The 25,541-nt window shown below is 42.6% G+C and overlaps 1 protein-coding gene across 12 annotated transcripts in view; it reads right to left on the bottom strand.

The window, feature by feature from the left end:
• PARD3 (par-3 family cell polarity regulator) overlaps nt 1-20,464 on the bottom strand; it is a 445,695-nt gene extending 425,231 nt beyond the window's left edge. For all 12 annotated transcript variants that reach the window (XM_054273679.1, XM_054273683.1, XM_054273680.1 and 9 more), the window contains exon 1: nt 20,288-20,464. In XM_054273679.1, coding sequence (XP_054129654.1) covers nt 20,288-20,407 — 120 coding nt within the window. In that variant the 5' untranslated portion in view covers nt 20,408-20,464. The remainder of the gene's footprint in view (nt 1-20,287) is intronic.
• Between the last annotated feature and the right edge of the window lie 5,077 nt (nt 20,465-25,541).

Raw genomic sequence — 25,541 nt, 5'->3', positions numbered from 1 at the left:
AGAGCTGCAATTAGAGATTGGTGCAGTTCCTGTGTAAAACAACAGTATTTAACACAAGAAATTGTGCTACTAAAGTGTCTTAAGGCATCCACAAGAAGCTAACAGTTACACAGAACAGCCCATGTAAGTCTCCCAAACTGGGCTTTAATTATCAATAAAGAATATGAAACAAAACCAAGGGTAAGAGTTTTGGAGATAGCAGCATCCACATCTAGAAGCAACAATTCACACAAATCTGAGTGCCAAACACTTTCTGTGGCTAAACCCTGACAAGCACAAGCCTTCTAAATGAAAGCTTCAACATCTTTATTCTCCTTGTCCATGCAAATGTGACCTTTGTATTCTTCCTCACAGACACCTCAGTACACACCTCCACCTCAGTGTGAGTATCCAAGTTCAACATTCTCTCAATGCACACCTGAAGCTTCAACACAGCCTTGCTGTGCTCAGAGTCCAGGCACACACTCCATCACATGAGCAGGGTGGCTGCCTGACTCAGCTGTCATCCCAGCTGATTCACCATTCCTTCTATTGCTCCTTCCAACTGCAAAGAGACACCTCTAACCAGCATGAGATATGAAGTACTTGATGATCATAAATTATATCAAAGCTTCTTCTAGTACATTTTTTAGCTTGTGAATGCTAAAAATGCATCATTTATTGTGTGAAAAATGACTGCTAAACAACAAAAAATAATTCTCAGATCTTCTGTTGTTTCTTTTGCCTCCAAAAGTAGGTATCTGAATCACCAACACCATTCACCAGTGAATGGGCTACTCTCAGAGTTTTAATATTTGGAAGCCCTAAGCCACAAAGGCAAAGACACTTCAGAATGCACATGCATTGCTCAGGAGTATGAACAGGGTTCAGCAGAACTGCAGAAAACAAAACTCTAAAGATAAATTACTGGTTTACATCATTGTGGTTTTCTTTTGCTAGAAAGGAATCCAGCAGATCCTTGCACTCATGCAATTTATCAGCACTGAAGAGCAGCCCCCTCACTTGGGAGCCACATTCCCCAGACTGCCAGACAACTGAAATCTCAATATTTGCCCATGAGGAGAAGCAGGCTACCTACAGCAACTGATGTCAGCTCACTCCAAAAGGAAACTTCATGCTCATCCCAAACTACTACAGTGGAGCAGAGGAGCTTTTGAATAACTGAGTACTTCCATGCACCCCCAACCAAAGAGAAATGCCACCCATGCAGAGGTTCTCTGTCACAGGAAAGCATTTCGGAGGGCCACTCCAAGCACATTCTGGAAACTTTGGGAGTTTTTGAGGACAAAGCCCAAATTCTTTCTTGATAAAACAGTAACTAAACTCTATTTCAGAACAATCTTTGTGCGTGTGAGAGACAATAACAGAAATATCAAAATAAATACAAACCCATAAGCTCCACCTCTGAACAAAAATTAAGCTAACTTAATTAACTCCTTAAAATGTCAGTAACCTGACTCTCAGGACACACACTTAACTCCTTCATTATGGCCTCTGTTCCTGTAACTGAAATCCAATGAAATTCAATCCTGTGGTTATCCAGAAGATAAACCATTGCAAGATCAAATGTAGTCTCTCGCTACTTTACCACTTTTTCTCTTCAGTCTTCCATATCAATTCTTTTTTAGTTCAAAATATTTATCCAGAACAGGAAAGCTGATTGTCATCACAGAGCCTGCCATCATCCATAGGTAAAGAAAAATGTTATTCATGGGGATCTCCAACACCACCAGAAAAATTCAAAGATAATCTATTCCTGAAAACCCAAGACCCACCACATAGCTTCAGCATACAAGGCCAAAAAGTCATGTTCTGTATTCAGACTGAAACTACAGTGCAAATCCTCAATAGCAGGAGAATCACTCAGCTGGACATTTTTCTTTAAATGCACTGGCGTCAGCCTCCTTTGAGGTCCTTCAAAGGCCAGCAGGGCCAACCCTGGGAACATCTGACAGGTGATCAGGAGGGGCTGTCACTCACTCATGGCAACTTTGGGCAGGGTAATGACACAGGATGGCCCAGCAGCTCCCTCTGTCCCTGGATGTCACAATCACCCATGAAGCAATTCCCCCCACAAGTACTACAGCAGAATGACCCAAGCAAGTGACACCGGTGACATTCACCTCATCCAAAGAGCAGGCTTGCAGACATCAACTGCCCAACACAAATACACCCTTCTGCCTTCTCTCCTTCCCACCCCCATTCCCTGCTGTAATCCCCAAAGCACCAGCCTTGATCAGAGCTGGGAACTGCACGGGTCACTCTTGGGAACAAGGCCACCCCTGCTCATGGTGGGGAGCTGCACTGCACAGATTTCATGACACCACTGACATCCCACTGCAGGGCTGCTACCTAAAGAAACTGAAGTTCACAAAGTGCTAAATGGGCATCATTGAGATTTCAGTTCCAGAAGTTTACAAGCAGCTGCACTGGCAGATCCCTTTCCCTGGACACAGTTCTGCTGATTTCAGGGTACTTCTACCCAGTTTCTAACCAAACCTGGTCCCATAACACACCACAACAAAACAACCATTATCCTGAGCGGCCTGGTACCATATACAGTCATTCCAAGATTCAAAAGTATATTTACTAAGCATGGCACTCTCACAGAATAGAGCATAAGAAGCGTTGAGACCATTTGCTTTTTCAGATGCTCTTCCTTCCAGATTTCATAGGTAAATATCAAATTCCAGACACACAGCAGACTGTTTTCTCCATTGATTCATACAGCACAAACTACAAGATGCTGGCAAAGTTTTTATGCTTTGTAGATGAGATACAGGGAAAAACGTGAATAAGCTTTTTAATAAGAACAGAAAAGCAGATAAGGTATTTCAATGGCCAGTAGAGCTGGAATGATTCCTACTTATTCTTTTGTACAAATACAGCTGAATGTTAACAACCATGCCCATGCACTGCGCAAGTGAAATAAAAAGGAGGTACCAAAAAAAAAAAAAAAAAGAGATTGAACAGTTTGCCCTGGACTGATAAAGCAGCAAGCAAACATCACAATTGTTTGGAAGCATGCTTGGTTTGTGACAGCACAGTGCCCACTGCTACAATCAATTCCAGATGGGGAGGGAAAAAACAGTAAAAAAAGAGAGGATGGAGAAAAAATTAGAACATTTTGCTTTCTGCCTGGAAACACAAGATTCAAAAAAGAAGTGTCCTTCAGGGTTTCTGACCCTCAGGATATGCTGGTTTCTCCTAGGAAAGAAGTTCCATTGACTCAGATCACAGTCATGTTTGAGCAATCTGTAAATCAATGAACATACCTGACTTTATAGGCTTTGTACTTCAGTGAAAAGTATATAGATATATAGTACCGACAATTATCAATTTCCATTTTTAACTAAATTATTTCTTCTATTTCACATTGCTCAGTTCAGGGGTTTTTTTCTAATATTGATTCTATATGCAGCTTGCTTGGTAATAGGCTCATCCAATGCATTTTTTGTTGATGAAATGCTGACTATACACCCTCTTAACATTAAGTAAGAGTGTTTACATGAAAAAGTATCACTAGCTCTTAAATAAATATTTTAAAGTTCTTTAATGGTGGACAAATTCAATATAAATGCAACCTGGGATAAACAGAAACAGAAATAGCCTTTTAAGTCATTATCAGAACAATCTTCATTTGGAAATATATCCCACTTACAAAGTACAGGGCAAACAAAAAAATCAAAATCTGAATTTGCAGAGCCCTACCACCATACATCCATTCATCACCACTCATTGCAATTCAATTGCTTTCAATAAAACTCAACTTTTTGTTAAAAGTCCTAACTCAGCAGCATTTGCAGGACTCCCATGACAGTATTGCTGGTAGCTTAAAAATCTGTCACTGTGAATCCTCCTCACAGGGCAAGCTCAGGCATATGAGGAGAGCACAGGATAGAGTCCAGAGCAAAAATGCCCTGCTGGGACCATTCCTGCCCAGCAGCCACCCCTTCTGTTGCCACTGCATGCCTTAAGGAACAGCTCATCTAATCAGTTAATCAGCAAGATGAATAGGACAGCACAGAATTGATTAGTGTCCTGGTATAGGGAATAGCCTGAGTTTAAAACAGCTGAAAAAGAAGCCCCAAGAAAGCCTAAAAGACAGCTAGTGGGCAGCCTAAAAACAAAATAAAACAAATACAGTACTAGTTTCCAAAGTACCATTATTTCTTTCCATAGCATCACTATATAACTCAGAAATGGAGGAGGACGAGGAAACCTTCTAAACTAGAATTTTTGATGTACATGCAGCACATTCAAAAAAGGGAGATCACTGCTGTGCAAAAATCACTTACAAAAATCAGAAACAACACCAGAAGAAAACAATAGAGGCTAGAATGTAGTAGAACAGAATGATCTTTTCTGAAAAAGCCAGGAACAGAGATGCCATTGAACAGGTCAGGAACAGCTGTTTCCAAAGGCAGCAAAGGAAGCAGAGCATCAGCACTGTTACCCTCAGGACTGTTAAATCTAAATACAAGCAGCTTTTCTTTTCTCAGGGGCTTTCTACTGGAGAAAGCTGTCTAAAATAAGAGGGATATGTCAAAACAACAAGATACACAAAATAATTCATGTAAATCATTAAGAGATACATTCTACAAGATTTCATGGAAATCTCTCAGGCTCTCCATGCCTAGTAACAGCATGTTTATCAAAGCTGTACAGAGTCACTTGAAAATACAGGTTCTACAGGAAAAAGATGAGAAACAGTTATAATGTCATCTAAAACAATTTCATAAATTCCCCCAGCTGCATAGTCCACCAGATACAATTTTGCAGAATGCTGGAGATAACACAATGACTAACATCAGTTAATAAAACCTGAAGGCTTCAACAAAAGCAGTGTTAATAAATGGCAGTTATGCTGTAGAATGTTTTTTAAACACAAAAGCTAAAGCATTTGATAAATTCAAATCAATCATTCTGAAAGAACTGGTTTAGGGTGGAATTATGGTTTGCAAAACCCCAATTTTCAGGTTTTAGTATTATTATTATTAAATTTGTACTACAGCAGGCACTCCCCTGTTTGTTGCCTCTAGCCCTACTGCAGCCCTGCATGTTTCCTTATTCACAATATAGAGATCCATCCTTGTATGACATTATAATTATAATACGGAGATCCTAATATGATGCTTACAGCTTACACCTAACACAGGGACAACATGCTTTTTTTCAGCACTGTATGCAGAAGGATTAAAAAGTTTTGGTAGACTGAGTCCCTTTTAAATCAGCATCTGTAGCCCAGCAGTCTACAAGGTAAGTTGAGACCAAGGCAATTAACCCCATCAATCTAAAAAAAAAAAGCATAACCACAAAGACAGCTCTTTCTTATCCACAGCTAAACACTATTAGGGCACTTACCAACTACCCAGATTTCTTGACCATGTCCACCTTTATTTACAACACTTCTGTATTAAGAGAGTATTACAGAACTTATTTCTCATTTAAAGCAAATTCATCACTGACAGACCTCATCTGGCTTCAGCATGTCACTTAAACAAAAATCAATACTTATAAATCCCTTTAGATAGCTATACTGAAGTCAAACATAAGCATTTCTTTTATTTACATTTTAAGTTACAAACATTTAAGCAACACTGGTATCAACATCCTACACTGTCAAGGACAGATCTTATATGGAAGTTTCAACCCAAATTGAAAACAATTACATAAGAAACAGACATTATTAAGTAGTTTAACATGATGGACTCCACACCTTTCAAAAACTAAGACTTTCTTTCCAACAGCCAATTACCACAAGTTACTCTCTTTTCAGCTTGGGAAGCTTGGTGTGTCTTTTCATACAGTGTCTGAGCTACAGGACAGGAGAAGGACTAGGTACAGCAATATTTTACCACATCCTTGCTCAAGAGGAAAGATAGTCCTGCAATGAAGGAGTCAGCAGGTCAGCACTTTATTTCCAGCTTGGTTCTGAACTGCTTGTGCGGTCCTGGATCAGCCAGTGACCTCCTGTGCCTGCTCTCTCCATGCACCCTGCAGGGATAAATCTATACTTGCCCATCTCATGCTATGATATTTGCTTGCTGATTTAGTTTTTGAAAGGAAAGGTGGCAAAGCAAAGAAGAAAACTGCCCTGCTAAGAGGAGTGGATGCCGAAGAACCATCTCCTTGCAGATAGTTTGATGTTGCATGCTGTTACAACTGATGGCTGCAGCACAGCTTTGCTGCAGCACAAGCAACAGTACAGCAAAGTACATTTCTCTTTCCTAAGGTCAAAGAAAGACGAAGAGACAACCACAGAAGGACTTAATGCCTCACTTGCTGCAATTAACATCGTTGTGAAATGCATGTGTTAATGAGGTCCTTGCAGAGAATGAGCCACAGGAATACACAATGCTGCTCCCAGGTGAGCAATCCCGTACTCCATCATCTGTGTTTGGAATAAACCTACACAGCTTCCCAGTTAAAGCAGGCCTGTCTTGATAAGCAGTGATAAAAAGGAGCCCACTCCTACTCTGTGCCCCTCTTTCACACCTGAAGAAGCAGGGCATGGACACATACATTTCCCTTCTCAAGTCACAGCATCAGAAAAGCAAAACTAACCAGCTATCTCCTACATCTTCACCACAAGATTCAGCCAATGTTTCTGAAAGGAACCAAAAGACACTGTAACTGTTCCTTAAATCTGAACCACAGCACTTTTAGTCTGTCCTGCTCACTTCTACATATATCTTTCTATAACTCAGGCTCCTGTGCAGCAGGAAACTCGCTAAAATGGAGTAAGCAATAGTTTTCACAAAAAAGTACCACTCATTTTTTTACTGTAAATTACTGAAGCTACATTAAACTTCTCTGAAGATGCTCTGACTTCTGAATTAGAGTTGAGTAGGGAAATCTTTTAACTGTGTAGGGACACAAAATGTTCAGTCTTTTCTAACAACTTGCACAACCTGTACACATAACCCTACCTGCATGCTAAAAATTAGGCAATTTGAAGCAGTTCATCCTATAATGAAGGCAAGTTATAAAAACTATTCTTCTTCTAGTGAGGAATACACCATGGCAGCCCAACCACACAGCGAATCAGAGCTTCTTCAGTAACAGGGCTGGTGCCTGGAATGGGACACAGCAAGGGCAACCCAGCACCAGCGAGTCTGGATACAGATGTGGAAATTCAACACCCTGGCAATGACCAGGGCAACAGGGTAAGCCATGAGACAAAGGGGAAAGTTTTATTTGTGGAGTTCTATAGCAAGCATAATAGATATTAAAACCCATCCTTTAAAAAAAACAACAAAGTGGCAGATTTCATTAGTTCACTTTATCTTTCCGCATATTTACTTAAATTTTTTTTCAAAATTACTCTATTATTTTTTTCCTCCCTGGGGATGTTTAACAACATCCCCAAACCAGTAGAGCTTGTCAAAGCTAAAAGCCTTGTCCTGCTGCTGGTGTATCACCAACATATGCTAGAGCACTTAAATTGCAAGGCTGCAATCTGCTCTCTGAAGGAGGCTGGTAGCAGGTGTGACAGTCTGATCAGCAGAATGAACTATATATAAAGATGCAAGCAGTGGGGGGGAGGACTCCACAGCTTTGCTTTTACATATCATGCTGTATTTGCAGTCCTACTTATTCAGACAGAGGGAGAGGGGAGCCACAAAGTTAAAATAGACAGACTTTGGCATCTTTGAGCTCAGTGTTTGATCTCACAGCCCCTCTCCCTCAGCAAAGCAAGTGAGCAGCACCAGGCTGTCTCTGATTTGCTGTTCATGCTGAGAAATGCACAACTTGCAATTGCAAAGAACCGACCCTCTTATTTATTGCATCTAGGCATAGTGTACAAACCCAAAGCCATGTGGTCTTCCCCAAAGGCTGGCTTCCCTAGCAGCCATCAGGTGAAAGGCAGGCTGCAAAGGGCTGTTGATTATAAAATGAGTTCAGATCTCTGCTTCCTATCTCAGTTTCCACATTAACTTGAAGAGTAACACAAAACACAAACTGAATTATCACACACTTAAGTTCAGAAGGAACAGCACACTTTTTGAAAAAAGTGACAGGAAAAAGCTGAATGATAAACAGCACGTTTCTAAAACACTGATGAATTACAGAAAAACTATTATTTTTTATTTCAGTGTCACACACAACTTTAATCCCCAAGAGTGATCAAGAAAAAAATGTGGACTCATTGTGTCTTAATTCTCTCTATTCACCACGTCTCTGGCATCAACCAGCCTTTGGAAACAGTCTTTCAGAAGGCAACAAAACACTGGCTCACTGAATTAGAAGCAGCTTGTGAAGGCTGCTAGAGTTAAAGCAGTCTTTACACACTGTCTAATCAGAGACATAATACATGGTCTTATAAAGGGTAACACAGACCACCCATAAAACCCATAAAATCGGCAACTTCTCTGCTGCCCAGAGAAGCTGCAGGTGCCCCATTCCTGGAGGTGTTCAAGGGCAGGTTGGATCAGGCTTTGAGTAACCTGGTCTAATGGAAGGTGTCCTTGCTATGACAAGGGGATTGGAAGCAGGTCATCTTTAAGGTCCCTTCCAACCCAAACCACTCTATGAGTCTATAAAAACAAGACATACAGCTTACAGAACTAGTTATTATGATTTACAGATTCCAAATAGTTTAATAACTTCCACATGAAGCAAATTTTAAAAGCCTTTTTATTTTGTTCTGAGACCAAGCAAGTGCTGAACTATGACATTGTGGCAATTTAGAATAAAAAAGACCATATCATACTAATTGGACTCAAGTACCATGGATGTGGATGGCTATGGTAAATATTTTAATTGAGAAGAGTAATATGCATGCATAAGGCATTTACAGATCCACCTTGATAGCATTTTTATAAAGCGAACAACTATGAGGATCTATCTGATCAAACTGAACAGCCCACAGGACACCTACAGGCTAGAGCACTGCCCAAACCTTTCCTCAGCCATTTACACTGGCCACTGGGAAAATAACACCACAAAAAGCAGATTTAATCAAGTCTGAAATACACAACTGTGAAAAAGTATTTTGGAAGTAGATTTAGGATACAGTTCCCTTCAGCAGATTGTTTAGACTTTTCCAGATGCTAAAAGGTAAACAGCAGTATATTCAAGCTAATTACCTCACATTCAAATTTCACAAGAACATTTAACTCTGCACAAATTAGCTTTTCATACAAGCTAGCTCCCCTTCACTGCTGCTTCCATTCCTCAGCTAGGCAATTCCACCAGCAAAAGAAACTTCTTAGCTCCACAGAGACAGGGTAAGGATCAGGAGTCTTTTGAGCTAAATATTTCATAAACACCTTCATATTGTATCTTCATAAAAGCTACAATACAGGATGTTCATTACCTGTGGCTTCCAATTTAGAAGAAGCTTCAAGCTAACAACAGCTATTTTATGGCAATGCCAAAGCAACAAAAGAGTCATCAGGAATTTACTTCTAACAGCTATACTAATAAAGGAGAGACTTATAGACACTGATTACATTTCACACACATTAACATCTGGGTTTAGTTTACCAAAGAATTGTGTTCCTGAGTGATCACTGGGTACAGAGTAAGGAGACTACTCCATTGCAACACAACCACATGCTAAATATACTGCTTTACACACAGAGCATAACATTTTCTTTCAGATCAGGTTAGTTAAGTCCAGAAAATATAGAAGGTTTTCTCTACAAATGGAAGCTCTTACACATACAAATATTTTTCATATAGTTATAGTCATTCAAAACTATTGCCTCTTTTCCAAAGAGAGCCTATGCTAACACAGTATTCTGAATTTAAAAGCACTACTTTATTTCAGCCAGTCCACTTGTTCTTGATATTTCTTTGTTCAAACTTCCAATTTTCTAGCATTATTACAGGCAGCATTTATGTTATTTTTCATTTGCAGAAAACCCACAAAGAGCAACTAAAGCTGCTGTTAAAACAACTCAATGAGACCAAAAACCATCAAACCTATCTTCTCAAATCAGTATTCTTAATGACATTAAAAAAATGTCCAATAGAGGATTTGGCAGCAATGCTCTGAACTGGCACCATGCCCAAAAGACAGGACTCAGTCTGACTGAGGGTGGAGAAGTCCCTTGTGCTGGGTCTTTTCCTTTCTCCCATCCCCAGGTACCTCGTTGCTACAATGCCACAAGAGAAGTTTTGGTAGCATTTCGGGGTTAACCCAGGGCACACCCTCACCCTGAGGCAAACCTGACCTGCTGCCTCACTGAGCTCTCTCACACACACACACAGCTCGCAGGAGCCCTGCAAAGCTGGCTACCCCACTCCAGGAGAGCCACAGCCATTGCTGGGCTACCTCCCCTCCTCTCCCTGCAAAAGCAGCAGCATTTACTCTCTTACCCACCACTCATCTCTACAATAAAAACCAGAAACACCCAGCAGAATAATTGAGGTGCATAGAGATGACTGCTCTCCTACTATTGTAATACTCTCCAAATTACTATAACTGCACAATACTTTCCAACTTTTAGCAAAGCCTAACACTTCAGGCTAGCAGTCTTCCAGCAGCCTGCTACTGCCAGAGACAGATCCAAGGTGAGTAAAACCCCTTCCCTCCTCAGGCTGCACACAGTGCTGAGGCCAGAGCTCATTCACCAGGAATGGATGGCCACCACAGCCCTGCTGCCTAAATTCTTCTTCTTTTGGTACCTGGCTGCTTTCCTGGTGCTCACAGCTGCAGGCACAAAGCCTTCATAAGAAGGCAGAGGGGCAAACTGACAGCACAAACAAATGCACACTTAAAACAACACAAATACCATATGGTTCAACAGGTTCTTGGAGAGGTCAAATTAAATCAAGCTTTGTTATTTCACTTAGCAGCTTATTAAAGAAGCAAAAGGTTCTGAAGCTTCCAATTTATTGGGGTTTTTCAACTGTCATTTAAGTTGTTATAGCAACAAAACTTTCAGCTGTGTGGTCTCAGAGACACTCCAGCAACGCCAGAAGTAATTTTTCCAATATTTACTGAATTCAGCTCCTTCCTGTTCAGGCCCTTAAGAACTTGGAACAAAGTTGTTCATTATATGCACAAAGATCTGTATTCCTGCAAGGTTCTCACAAGTAAGATATTGCTTCTGACATTTAACAGAGGAGAAAAAACATTATGTGGCCTTTGCCTAGGGGGAAGATAGAGTAACTCAACAACTTTGAAAGCACATGCAAAAAAGATGGGGTAAGGTGAAACTACTTTTCCATTTACTAAGTGTGGCTACGTTTCTTCAAACAAATGAAAACACCTAAGTGGGTGCACACACAAACATACAGGCGCTCCCAAAAGTTCTATCTCCACGTAAAATACTTTATACCCACGTAACTATTTTTTTTCTAGTAATACACATCAACACCAGAAACATTTTAAATTGCTATTCTGAGTCTGTAAAGACATGCACACCCAAAAAAAAATCCTATAAATGTTGCTACTTAAAAAGAAAACTGCTAATGATATATCAGCTTGCTCCTCCTGTAACAAATTTGTGATTTCACTGCATCAGCAGCAGGCTGAGTATGAGCAAATGTGGGGAGAATGGCCAAAAATATGACACTGCTTTTCCAAAACAGAGTCTATTTTCCCCACCAAATCAGGGATATTCTACTTTCACTAAGCTTATTGCCCAGAAGGAAAAGCTTCCTATAATAAATTCCACAGGTTGATTTTTAAAAAAAGCCTTTGGGGGACATCTGTTGCACCACTGAGGTCAATTTTTCATCCTCTTGCTAAATGGACTGTTTGCCTCCAGGGCACCAAGTTAACCCATTTCTTCCCATCTTTGGAATTTTCTGTTTGTCTGTACCTCATGTACTGCATTGGTGTCTTGCTTCCATGCAAACTCCCATTTCCCACCCAGGTGAGGAAAAAAAAGCAACAGGAGTCATATCTTCCTATCCTTCAAAAGCACTTCTGTTATCATTATATTGCAAAGGTCTCACACTGTTGTCTCCTTATTACAAGACTTTCATACCTCCTTGACGTTTCTCGTAGGCAGCTCCTCCAAGCACTGCCACCTCCTTCTTCTCACAGCAGCCAACTGACCCCAGCTCCCCCCAACCAACCAATCCACTCTTTTATATCACTCTTCTTATTGGCTACAGCTGTGGCCTGTTCAAGTCAGGCCTGTTCCCAACCACTAATAATTGGCTCAGCTGCAACTCCTTAGCAGGTAAGATTACTGTCTATGCTACCTCTATTTTCTTATATTGTATCCCCCTACACATTTCCTTTCACCAAACTCCAAGGACATCCCATCCTTTTTTTCAACCCTATAGTAGGAGTCCTAGTAAAATATCTGTATTGTATTTGAATATCTGTATATAGGCCTTGCCCTGGTAAGCCCTGGTTGTTCTTGGTGGGCTGCAGCTGCGATGTCCTTAATTGGGCTGCAGCTGTAGCTAGTGAAGATAACTGGGATAAAAGGGGGTGGGCTTGGCCAGTCAGGGAGAGCCTGGAAGGAGCCCTGACTAAGAAGCAGCAATGAGTAGGAGAAGAAGATGAAGTGTGTGCTGTGAAGAACTGCCCTCAAGAAATATCACTGAGAAGGTAAGAGACTTTAGAAATACGATTGTGACAGTATGGGACTCTAGAAATATAAAATACAACAAGATAACAACACAACCCCACAGAAGATCATCCTTCTCCCCACAGTCTCCCTTCTGCCTGTCCTGTTTCTGTCACAACAGACATCCTGACAAGCTGGAGGCAGCACCAGCCAACTTGTCCAGCACCAAGCCATGGTCTGTGGCAGGAACACAGCAGAACCCCAGGGCCCAGCTCCAGGGGAAGCTCATCTCTGCTCCTGGGCAGCAAGGATCATCTTCTTGCACGGAACCTCTCTTGGTCTTCACTCCTCCTCTCCTGCACCAGAGACCCCAGCCTTGAGATGTAGACTGTGGGATACAGTCCAAGAGTTTTAGTAGGAAAGTAGGAATGCATTTCTCCTTTTGTTTGGGACTAAATAGGTGATTCATGTGCATCACTTTGCCACAGGGATTGAAGTAGAAAATAAGTTACCACCAAGTTATCTAATCAAAAAAAAAAGAAAAAGAGAACAAAAAAAAAATACAGCAACAAAATAGTTATTAAAATTATTTCAAATTTAACAAATACCTGGGACCAACTTAAAAAAATAAATAAGGATACCCATAGGGAAAAAAAAATAAACTAACACTGATGAGGTATTGTAGCAAGTAAAACTAATGTGATTCTTTCAAAAAACAAAAAGGCCTTAATATTTGCTGTTAATTTAAAATTATTTTCCCCAATTTAAAATTTGACTCATTTTTCTTTCACTAGCAATATTAGTCATGTTGACAAGTATTATGTATGTTTGTGCTGCTGTTTTTCTTTTTACTTTCTTGGTTTTTTTAAACACCCTCACTGGATTATGTAACTTAGCTCAAAGGCAGTTTGGTTTTTGGTGGTTTTTTATCCATTTTCCAGTACCAGACTTGCTGAGCATTACATCAAAATGACCTCAAAGAAACAAAGAAAATATATAATGTATATTAAAAAGAAGGAGAAAAAAAATAAAGCACAGATGCCCTAAAGTATCTTCCAGAATTTTTTAATACTTTTTGCTTCACTTTTTATTTTCTTACTGCTCAGAAAATATTTCTGAGTGAGAACATCTGTGCTATATTCTGGATTGATGTTAGAAGAATTCCACTTTATTTTCAATCTACATAAGCACTGGTTCAGCATTGTTGCATGTTTTATCCATTCAATTTATATTTGGATGAAATGGTTTGTTTTCCTTTGAAGGACCAGGAAATTGTTTTACAGCTACATGAACCCTATTCTGTATAACTAAGATCATCAGCATTTCTCCCCCATTTACTCAGTCTTATTTTACCAGATTAAATGTGCCACGACCAAAAGATGTCATAGTCTGGTACAACTGAGAAAGTGTTACTTCCAGTGGTGTTTTTGTAACAGAGCTAAAACATCTGTGACTGTTATAAGTGAAGTTAAAGTGTAAAAAGCTATGAGAATCAGATGCCTTTGCACTGGTGGAAGGCTATATTGCCCAGGAGAAGAAAGGCTGGCAACTCCCTAAACCCCAGATTGCCTGCAGGAACCATTCCCCAAATGCACTGAGCACTTTCACAGGCTCCTCCACAGTCCTCCCCTCAGAGCTACAGGAATTGCTCAGCAGCTGAATGGTGCTTTGCTCAAAGGGAAATCACTCTCCAGCCAGTCTTCCACAAACACACACTTCACTTTCATCACTGGAAGTAACAGGGAAACACTGAGAAACCACATCATACCAAACTGAAATCCATGGTGCATCCTGTCCGGGCAGAGATAGGTGCTGCTCACACCAGCCAGCCCCAGCAGCACCACGCACTTCCTTCACTGAAAGCACCTTCTAAGCTGAAGGGCTTACAGGGTGTCCGCTTCTCAAGACTCTCTTTTTAAACACTACAGAATTCAGTCTTCTTTATTAGCTTTGAATAATCCCAAGTACCTGCTTGCTCAAATCTCAGGGGTACAGCCCCAGAGTGGCTCTCAGGTCTTTTTAAGACAAGTCTCCTCCCTTGTTGCATGGATGGCACAGAACAAAGGCAAGAGCTGGCAGAGAGGGCATGGCAGGGCTTGTGCAGCTCCTGCCTTGCAAGCCCCAGGTCCCTCGGGCACAGCACTGCTGTACAGCAAAGTCCCTGTGCCAGGGACTTCCACAGCCACTGCCACACTCACTCCAAAGGTTCATTTCTACCTTCACCCTGCAGCTTCTCTTGCCATGTGCGAGAGCCACCTGTATTTACAGATGAGCTAACAACAGGAAAACATGGATTTGGCTGAAAACACAGACAGAATTGGAGAGAAGAGGTTAAAAGAAAGTTTTCCATAATGAGCAGAGGGAATTTATCACTATAGCCTTGCATTTCCAGCACCAAACCTGCAGGATCACACAGCAGCTTTCTAAATGTGAAGCAATCATGACCCATTTCAGTATTTATCTTCCTTAAATCAGCATTTCTCCAGTGCTGCTCACCAGGGCCCAGCAGAATGACGTTCCTATCAGCTGGGTTTCACTGCACTGTTGGGAGCCCAGCGTCACTGAAGAGGCCAAGAGCCAGCTGGAGAAAACTGCCCAGAGCCCCACAGAATCCTGGCTGCCCTCAGGTAAATCACTGAAATATTACCCAGCCAACACTGAATGCAGAGCCCAGACACATCATCCTGGGGTGCCAGATAGAACTAAACTGATAGCCAACTGAGCAGCAGGGGTGACAGGGATTTTTTTGGCATTTTGGTTCCTTTTTGGGGTTAAGAGGATTCCTGTGCAGTCTGGAAATTGCCTGTAAGATTTCTTTCTACTTAAAAAAGGCTTGAGATTTGCACATATAGAAAAATGAAATCCAAATCTTAAAAACAAAAAAAAAAAAGGAAAAAAACCACACATAAACAAAAAGAACTTGAAGTCTTTTTTATGCTAAATTTAGCCACTGCTGCCCTTGAGTATTGCCAAAGGGGTCACTGAATGGGCATTGTGGCAGATCCATTTAAGCCTGTGGCAAAACCTAGTGGTCAGGCTCAAGGAGAGAATGTGCCAAGAACAACACAAAGCCCAAGTAAAATCAGCAGATTTTCATACCAACCCAGCCATGTGTTAGGCTCTACAAACGATGTCCCGGTGACACAGTCATGAGGAACTGTGCAACTGTTTGCTCTGTAGAACATAACTTGCATCAAAGCTGCTGTTGTGTACCTGACAGAGAACCAGCTGTCTGAGAACTGACTTTTAGGCAAATAATCCCTGTTAGCTGGCACTGGGGGGCATAAAACCAAAAACAGGAAAAAAAAGCAAGCTTCACAGACACAATCACTCAGGCTTCAACCTTCCTCCCTCACAACTCCCTGCTGATGAATGTCAGACCCACCAAAGAGATGGGGCTTTAAGCTTTGGGTGGCCTAAGCCCCCAGTGTACAAATTACATGAGAATATGGTCATCTGACACCTGTTACCTTTGCTTACCCTGCCAACTCTCCTGCAGTTCTGGTCTCTTATCAGCAACAGCCTCTAACACTATCAAAGAGAAGATTACAATTTCTTTTCACAAATATTACTGCACTGCAGTTTTCAAATTAACAATTGAAGTATTGTTCCATGCAACATCAAAACCCCCACAAACTTCATCTCCTACAACACTTGGCATGGGAGAGGGAAAAGGTGTCTCAAGACTTCTATTAAAATAATTTTGATTCCGCAAGAAAACTGTTAATTTATTTCTTTTAACTGGAAAATGAGGGTTATATGTGACATCTAAGAACACCACTACAAGCTCATGATATGCAGGGAATCAGCCTGAACTATCATGGAGACCAAACAATCCCTCTAGGGACTCAATGTGACATTCAACAACTCTAGCAAATCTGCAACTTCCTATTTCATATTCTTGCTTACCATGCTCATTTACATCACATGATTTTTTTAAATTATATCTACCCATTGCTTATGCATACCTATTTTTACTTGCAAGAAAAAGAAGATAAAAGTTAAAATGCTTACAATATCCTCTGCAAAAATCAAAGCACAAGAGATTATGCTGACCGTGAAAAGTCAACAAAAAAAGTCAGAAACAACTCTGGCAACATCTAGATCAAACCAAAGTTACAAGATGCACAATTACTTCCTTTCAATAGTTGCTTGATACATCATTTTTATAATAATTTTCCACCTTTTAACACTGGTTCAATATTTGATAAGGCTGTTTCATCTCAACTGCCTGTCTGCTTTCTCCTTTTTGGTGCAAGCCATCATCTCTTGCCATCAATGTTGAACCACTCAGATGTGGCTGACCACCCCTCTTTAATCCCCCTTACCTTCCTGCAAGTTTTTAACCCTTAAATTAATTGCTAGGACTGCACCAACTCCAAATCTGCACAACCCTTGACCAGCAGGGTCTCGAAAATGCATTCCTGAGGCCAGCTGTCCCCTGCCCAAGTTGTACTCCTTTAAGGCTCAGGCAGAGATTGTGCCAGAGGCTGCATCACTCCATCCAGGCACACAAAAGTGCACCATTAGCGTGCCCCCATGAAAACTGGGTTTCATTTAACATGATCGATTTTGCTGACTCCACTTGCCCTGAACAAGGTGGACGTCTCAAACCTCTTTCATCATTTGCTTGTTCATTTCCCGCAAACACAACCTGCAGAGAGAACGCATCATGTTTCAGACACAAAGCTTCTCTTGGAGTAAAAGCAAAAGAACAGAAAAATTTATGCACACTACAGAGACCAGCCTTTAAACACAGCCTGTCATATTAATAACTAATTCCACACACAAAGACTTAGCACTGACAGCAGTGTTAATCCATAATAAATTTCTGGATAAATTTGAGGATTCACTCAGAATCCTCATCAAAGACATAGCACCCAGAACTAACTACAGTTATCTGCAGTTGTGCTATCTGTATGTTTTGAACTCCTAAAATTTTTCAGAGAGGAGAACTGTACTATTATGTGGATTGTTCTCCATAAGTACTTTTTCCATTCTCGACACGTCTCTTCAACCTAAATAATACCAAGCCAGAACACTGAGGTCAAATTTTGAAGTTATTCAGTGCTGGCATTCTGCAAGCATGGTTTTGGGCTGCCTCACTACAACTGCACAGGGACATCCTAAGTGCACTGTGCAGATCACTTACTGCTAATCACAAGTGGGAAACCATGACAAAGCGGGGGGAAATCTGGGAAGGGCTGACAACTCAGTTCTCAAGGAGTTCTCCTGAAAGAACTGCTGCATACAGTAGACACACACATTCTTGCAGGATGAGAAATGCTGCTTTGCCTGTAAGTATGAAAACCATAAACTTCATTCAAATATTTTGAATAATCTTCCACCAGATATGCTTCTTTCCATACAAGTATAGTGGTGGTGAAGTAGATTTCAGTGTCAGCTTGATACCAGCTGCCAGACTGAAAGTTCATATGGGCACATATACTTTGATCCTCTCAGTTAGGAATTACTTTGTCCCCTTTCTTGTTTCCTTATGAACTGAAAATTTGCTCATCTGCTACACTAGCACAGAAAGGAACCATCTAACTGCTATGAAAACAGTCATCTGTGGAATTCCAGCATCCAAACCATACAATTACTATGTTACTCTACTGCAAGCACAGCAAACAGTGTTATACACCTACTTACAAAACTTACTTACTGTAAGATCCAGTTTCCTCCCACCTAAACATCACCACAGAAAATGTTCAGCAAATTCAAGTTAGAAGTAAGGTTTGACAATGGCCATATAAAACACTCAGAGAAAGTCCATGGACACTGCTACTGCTTTCAACCACAGAATTTCCATCTAATAGAAACAATCTCAGTAATTGCAGCTACCTCATGTCCACACCAGTGGCATTTAGCATAACCACCATATAAATACTAATAAATAAAACCACCATGTCATTTTAACCCAGGATGCAGAGCTTTTGATATAGGGACCAGACAAAGTCTGGCTGCCCCTCTGGCTGTCCCTTTAACAAGTACATGGCCAGATTAAGAGTTACTTTTTTTCCCTCCCAGGCTTCCACAGGTGGGCCACTTTTGTTCTGAACTGAAATTTGCAATGATGTAACCTTTTCCTGGTGACTGCTGTGTGCCTCCCCTGTGCTTATAACTTCAATCCCTCCCGGGGTTAACATTATGCTGCAGAATGCAACTGCCACCCCTCAATGTAACTAAATACTTGGAAGCCACGATGCAGTCCATTGCCACAGGAGTTACACGGGCCAGTTTTGGAACAAAACACAGCAAAATAATTACTTTTATTAATGCTGTAATACTGAAGATCAAATGCTGCAAACATTTCTCATCTGAATGGCCCAATGAGGCATTCAGTGTTCCACAAACAGTCTCACTTTACTGATCACTGCTTTACCTTAACCAGAGAGGTACTTTCAGCCCCAGACTCCCATATACAAGTAGACTGCCATATGCATTAACTGCTGTATATGAATGACAGCTGGTATGCAGCCACAGCCATATCCTCGAGAATCATTTTTCTCTTTTTCCAGATGGAATCAGAATATGTTTGCTGTCTTCAAAACCATGCACTTTAGGAATCAGGTGGGGAGGTGATGGGAAACTCAGTCACTTTTCTCCTTCCAGCATTTGGGATTTTAAAAATTTTCTCAGGAATCACTTCAAACCAATCAACGAAATGTTCACAATATTCCTTCCACTGCATGTTTCAGGACAACCTGGCAGTCTGCATTTGCCAAAGTAAAACTTCCAGGATCAGAAGTGTAAAATGTCTCAGAAGGGATGAGTGGGAAAAGCACACTAAAACTTCTTAGATCGATAAGGCAGAGGAAAGGGGAAGGGCACTGCTGAATTTCTCAGCCAGCGATGGTCATACTGCTCAAAAAACCAGTTGACTAAAAAGAAGTTTGCAGCAACAAGAAAGTACGGGGGGGGGGGGGGGGGGGGAAGGGAGGAAGGGAGGAAAGAGAGAAAGGAAAAATCAAAAAAAAAAAAAAAAAAAAAGAAGGGAAGAAACTCAAAGCCCAACAAGTTGCCCATGGAGGGCAAGCCAAGTCTGCAACTGCCTGCACACGCACAGCCCGGGATTTCAACATGGGGCTGCGAGAGGCCGGCGCGGGCGGCTGTGGGGCTGTGCCGGGGGCCGGGCCGGCGCCCCCCGCACCCGGGGCACGGCGGAGCGTCCCGCAGCGCGCAGCGCAGCCTCCCCCGCGGTGTGCCGGACGCGGAGGTGCCCGGGCGGCCGCGCTGCTGCTGCGGGCCCTCCGAGCCTCGCCCGGCGCGGGGGGCGGCCCGCGGGCGCTGCCGGACGCCCCTGCGGCGGGGTCCCCTCGCACCGCCCTCAGCGCCGGGCCTGGAGGGCCGGGAAGCCTGGAGCTGGAGTTCCAGCCCTCCGCGGCGACTCCCGCCCGGCCCGCTGCGCCTCGGCCCCGCCGCCCGCCCGGGGCAGAGCCGGCACCGCCGGCCCCCGCGCTGCTCCGCCGGCCGGGTTCGGGCGGCTCCCGCACCGACACCCCCGGGAGCCGCCGGGCACCGGCGAACAAAGGGCCGAGGCCCGCCAGGCGCCCGCGGGGAGCCGCGGAGGGGCCGCGCTGGCCGCTGCGGAGGGGCCGAGCCCCCCCGGCCCCCGCTCCCTGCGGTGGCGCCGAGCACTCGCTCCCCGCGGGCTCCGCCGCCGCCACCGGCCGCCACCGGCCTCCCCCGGCCCCGCTCCCGCCGCTCCCCCCGGCGGGGCAGCCCGGACTTTCCCCCTCTCTTCCCTCCCCACTCCGGGAAGCGCCATATTGATCGCGGGCGCCGCTCCCCGCGCCCCTCACCTTGGCGATCGCCTTCTTGTACCGGGTCACCGCTTGCTGGATCAAGCTGAAAACTTTCATGTTCCCGTCCCCGCAGGGCACGACCACCCGCGTCCTCCCGAAGCACACCGTGACTTTCATCCTGTGCGGCCGGGGGGCTCTCGCGTCCCTCCGGCCCCGCGCAGCCTTCCTCCTCCTCCTCCTCCTCCTCTTCCCCTCCGCCCTCCGCCACGGCCGCCCCCCGGCGGGGCGCGGCGCTCAGCCCCCGGCGGCCGCCGGGCTGCCGCTGCGGGCGCCCTGCCTCCGCCCCGGCGTCGCGGCCGGCCCGCCGAGGCGCGGGGAAGGGAGGGCAGCGCAGGACGGGGCCGGTGCTGCCTTCCCGAGGGCCGGGGGCCGCTCACATGCCGCGGCGCTGCCCGCGGCCACCTGCTCGGCTCCTGCCCCGGCGCGCAGCGGCGGCGGGCGGGGCGGCGGCGGCGCTGGCTCCCGCTCCGGAGGCGTGGGGCGGTGCGGCGGGGCGGGGGCAGCCGGCCGGCTCCGCGGGGCGCCGGCAGCGCGGACGGGGCGGGGGAGCCGCCGGGCCCTGCACACGGTAGGAGAGAGTGCCCCCAGCGAGCCCGAGGGGCTGCGGATGCCCCCGGATCGCTCTGCCCCGCCGGGTTCCGGGGATGCGGAGCCGGGGTGGCACTGGCACAAGGAGCCCCACGAAATCCCGGTTCTCGGCCCTGGCTGGTGCACCGGGGAGAGCGGGCACCGCTGCTGCCCCTTCTGCCGCCGCCCTGCCTCAGGTACGCGGCTCCGGGGAAAGAGAAGGCGCTCGGCAGGGCAGCACGGCGGTCTGCTGTTCCTCCCAGTGTCCGGGGTACACAGCCACCGCTCACGGCCGAAATCCGATGGCCTTCCTGGGCTTTGGGGCATCTGTTAACGCAACAGGACCTACACTGTGCAAAACCTCCTGCATCATCAGTAACACCGGCATCAATGGAACCGCTGAGCAATCTCCTCCGCAAAGCCGTCAGAAGTCATAGGGGTTTATAGATACCGTGCACTTTTTTCCACGGATTTCATTGAGGACAATGGAATTGCACAGTTCATTGGTCATTCAGTGTGGCTTGACAATATATATCTTTTGTGTAGAAATGGTAAAACAGTTTAACCAGAGTGAAAGCAGAGTTTGGAGGACAGGAAAGCAGTGGAAAAAACTTTCTCCTTTTTCTTTTTTTTTTTTTTTTCCTGAATTTACACACAGCACTAAAGATGTGAAATTCAAGCAATCTTTGTAGCACATAATGTCAACATCCTTCTACAACACCGGACAACTCAGCACGTGTCCTCTGGTGCTCCCTGCCCAGCAGCTGTCCCAGCTGGCAGAGTGCTCTTGTTCCCTTAGCAACAGTATTAGTAAATTTAAGAACTTCAAACCTGGTACAAATGGCAAAGCTGTCTGCGGTTTAGTAGGTACAGAGGTAAGGAGCAGGATTAATGATGTTTTTAAAACATCAAAGGTAGAATTATTGCCCTGTTAAGTCAAGGGTGAGAATGGCATCCCTAACCCTTTGCATTCTAGTTAGGAGTTTCCAGTATGGAAAATGGAGGAGTCAGTTTATATTAATTCGGTTCCATGCATATTGTTCAATTTCATTGAAATCCATAGAACCTTTTCTATTCATTTCAGTTTTGGAAAGCTTTGGGACACTCACAAGATCAAAGAATTAATTTCCTGACCTACAGATAATTTTTAGCTTAGATGCCAGTTTTATTAGTTACCCACCTGAGTTATCTGGACTAATATATCTGAATTTAATATGAGAAATAGTCTGTCTTTTAAAGCAGGAAACAAGCACACCTGCCATGTTATATTTTGTCATATCCCCAGTGTTCACTTGTGTGGAATAAAGACAGCATGCAGGAGCTCAGAAAGGCAGAAACAAAATAAATCTGGTGTAAACAGTTTACAGCTCATGACTGAGACAACTGAGTACACTCTGCAGTTTTTATGGCCATAGCTCATCAAGTTTATTATTGGAAAAAGATGAAAATGTCCTGTAACCTGCTGCTTCTGTACTTTCTAGGTGATCATAAGAGCTGCTGGGAAAGCATGAAAGAGCTGTAAATCCTTGGTTTAATATACATCACCTTAGAAGCTTGCAGAAAGGACTCTGAAAATGTGAAGTCAGTAGAGCCTCTTCCCAGGCTGTTTTTAACAAGGATTTACAATGTCATAGACTTTGTAATATTCCACATTATACTTTGGCTGTCATTTGCATTTATCTGCTAAAACATAATGTTGCATATTAGAAGCTTTACCACACTGCTCTAAAACTTGATATTTATAAAGCTTAATACTGTTGTGGGTCAACAGTAACTATTTCACTGTTCAGGCACAGCTACAGGTTTTTCATGTTTTTCTGTGATTTAATTCCTGCTCCCACTGTCTTTAACAAGTTACTTGGCAGTTTTCCCAGCTGTTCTAACACTCTCCTGGAAAAAAACTCCACCAGTTTAGAAAGAAATATTGATAGTTTTTCCATTAAATGTGTGAAATGGGAGAAATCAGTAATGAAGTACAAAAAAACCGGTCTATCCTGGGATCTAATTGAGGCCAAAACTTAAAGACTTGCACAGGAATAGTGACATACCAAACAGGAATGAGAACCTCCAAGATTTGAGTTTCTTCCCCACTAGATACACACACAAGTTATACATACATAATTCTGAAAACATTTTAATAAAATTTACTACCTATAGTTTTTGTTTTTTCTTCCTTAAAAGCAAGAATGAACTTTAAAAAACAAATCTAACAAGGCTGTGAGATTGTATGAGGTCTAATTATGTAAGATAAATGAAGTATAAAACATTATTATAAGAGATTATGAGAAAAGGATTATACTAATCAGGAGAAGAATTGGCAAGAGTTGCTGGTTTACAAAAATTACAATTACTATCCACGCTGCAATATGGGTGGCACATAATATAATTCTGGATGTTGAACTTTCCTGAGCTAACATTCCACAGAACCTGACAATTCATTTATTAACAGTACATTGCTGGAGGATTTCCATGAAGACATCATCTGTCTCACAGGAAGGTGGTGGAGCATGGGATGGAGGGAATCAGAGCTTGCAACCACTACTGATCACCAGTTTGTTCAAAACAGCCAAACAGCTGAAAGCCCCAGCATAGACACTGCAAACATGCAAGGAGCGAGAATCTTGCAATTAAATGCACATTATAAAAAAGCCTTTTTCATGTGAATGTTAAAATATTCAGACAGTGGAATGATGCTGATTTCCAGAGCTATGTAACAGTTTATCCCACCTTTATACTCTACATCAGAGAATTGCCATGGAATAATTCTGGATGTGTTCAGGTTTAGTAGTCTTTTCATGGCATACAGATATTCCCTGGTTTCACAATAAAATACCAACTCCAGGTACAGCATGCTATAAGTTCTCTCTATTTTAAATATAGATATTTCCTTAAGCTAATTTAAGGTCATTCAGTACTGTAGAAAGACCAGTGTCAAACTGAACAGCATGAATATTCCTTGAAGAATTACAGGTGTTTTTTTAAAGTGCCATTTGTGAAAATGCCTTAGGGATAATCCAAACAGTACTACTTTTATTGATTTAAGATAGCTACCTGCTATAACACTTCTGCTGAGTTATTAGGTAAAGCCTTAACTTCTTCAAAATTCTGAATTTAAAGTTGGAATCATTTACATTTTGAGGTAGAAATATAATCAAAGTAAACATGTCTGCAACTGAGATCTTTCCATGGATAACCTTTCAGCTATAGGAGTGGGTTGATTTCTCAGCTGTTATATTTTGTGACTTTTCTCCTGCCATACTGATGGTTCTTGGACAAAGCAGTTAGGGGTTTTATTTTATGAATTAGAAAATTATTAAAGCTTATTAAATAATTGTGGCTAGCCTTGATCTGAAAAAAAAAAAAAAGAATAAAAACTTATTTTCTACAACTTCTCAAAAGGATCTGGGATTTCAGGACTGAAAAACCCTCAAATCAGTAAAAGGTAGTCAAAGAATCACATATGTATTAATGTCAGACTTAGAGGATGCAGACACAGAAATTTGGGAAGACAAGAACTTTCTTTGTGGTATAATAGAAGAAGGAAATTGTAGCAAAGAACAATGTATGGTTTTCAAGAAAAGCCACAAGACTGTTACCCTTTCCAGGGGCTCCAACCTGTGTCTTAAGCAACTTGAGGTAGTGGGAAGGTGTTTAGGGCTAAAGAATGTGTATAGGTAAATTCACTACTCTCTTTTTCTGTATCTATACTAGTCTTTTGCTGTTTTTAAAAGAATTAAGTTCAAGGATTTTGAATAGTTTTCTTGACAATGCTCTGGTGGTTTTCAGCCATCATGGAACTGTTTAAATGGAATTGCTTTCTCTAACTTATATCAACTAATAGCTTATTAAGCTGAGATCTGGGAAGGCTTGAACTAAAATATATTGTTACTTTTTGGTGTGGGTCCTTAAAGGCAATCCACAGGTAAGGAAGCAGAATCATGAGAATTATTCAGCAATCTTTACAGAGGAAAGGAAAAGGGAGAACAGGAACACTGAATGTCAGCAGCTGAAACCAGAAAATCCCTGGATAATTTCACAGGACAAAGAAGAAGCACTTATACAGATTTGGAATTTTTTCCCTGACCAATTTCAAAGGGCAGCTCCAGGCATTCAGTCATCAAAGCTTCCCAACACCTAAACAATTAAAAACTAAACATCATATTTCCTACCATGGAAAATACTAGATAATATAAGTAGAGGGGTCATTGCTGCCTAGCCCTAAAATATTTAACACAAACATATAACCATATTATCAGTAAAATTATATTTGTAGTAACTTTTCAATTACCAGCAACTATTAAAAATTGTAAAAACAAAGTTATTAAAAATAGCAGAATTTAAGAGATTTAAAAGCAGCCTCAGAAATTTAGGTGAATGTGTTTAATATGCAGAAGACTGAACTAAAGGGTACTTGTAGAATATGTGATTTTGAGACTCTAGAGTGTCCATTTCAGTTTTGTCTTAAAGCTTTTAGAAGCCTGGTACTTCCTTGAAAATGTCAGAAGTTACTTCACTTTTAAGCCTCACCTATAAAAGCCACTTGGGGACATTTTGTTTCTTGTAAGAATTTATTGGATATTTTCCTTCTCTTTTTTTTCATTCTGCCTGTCCAGAAGTTTGCTCTTTGCATTTCTTCCAGCCTTTCAGTTATTGATGAAGTTCTTGGCACAGATTTCCAAGCTCT

The sequence above is a fragment of the Melozone crissalis genome, unplaced genomic scaffold (assembly GCF_028551555.1).
Source record: "Melozone crissalis strain CALT ecotype California unplaced genomic scaffold, PUWL_Pcris_2 ptg000016l_1, whole genome shotgun sequence".
Classification (NCBI taxonomy): Eukaryota; Metazoa; Chordata; class Aves; order Passeriformes; family Passerellidae; genus Melozone; species Melozone crissalis.
This window is presented reverse-complemented; position numbering and strand designations above follow the sequence as displayed.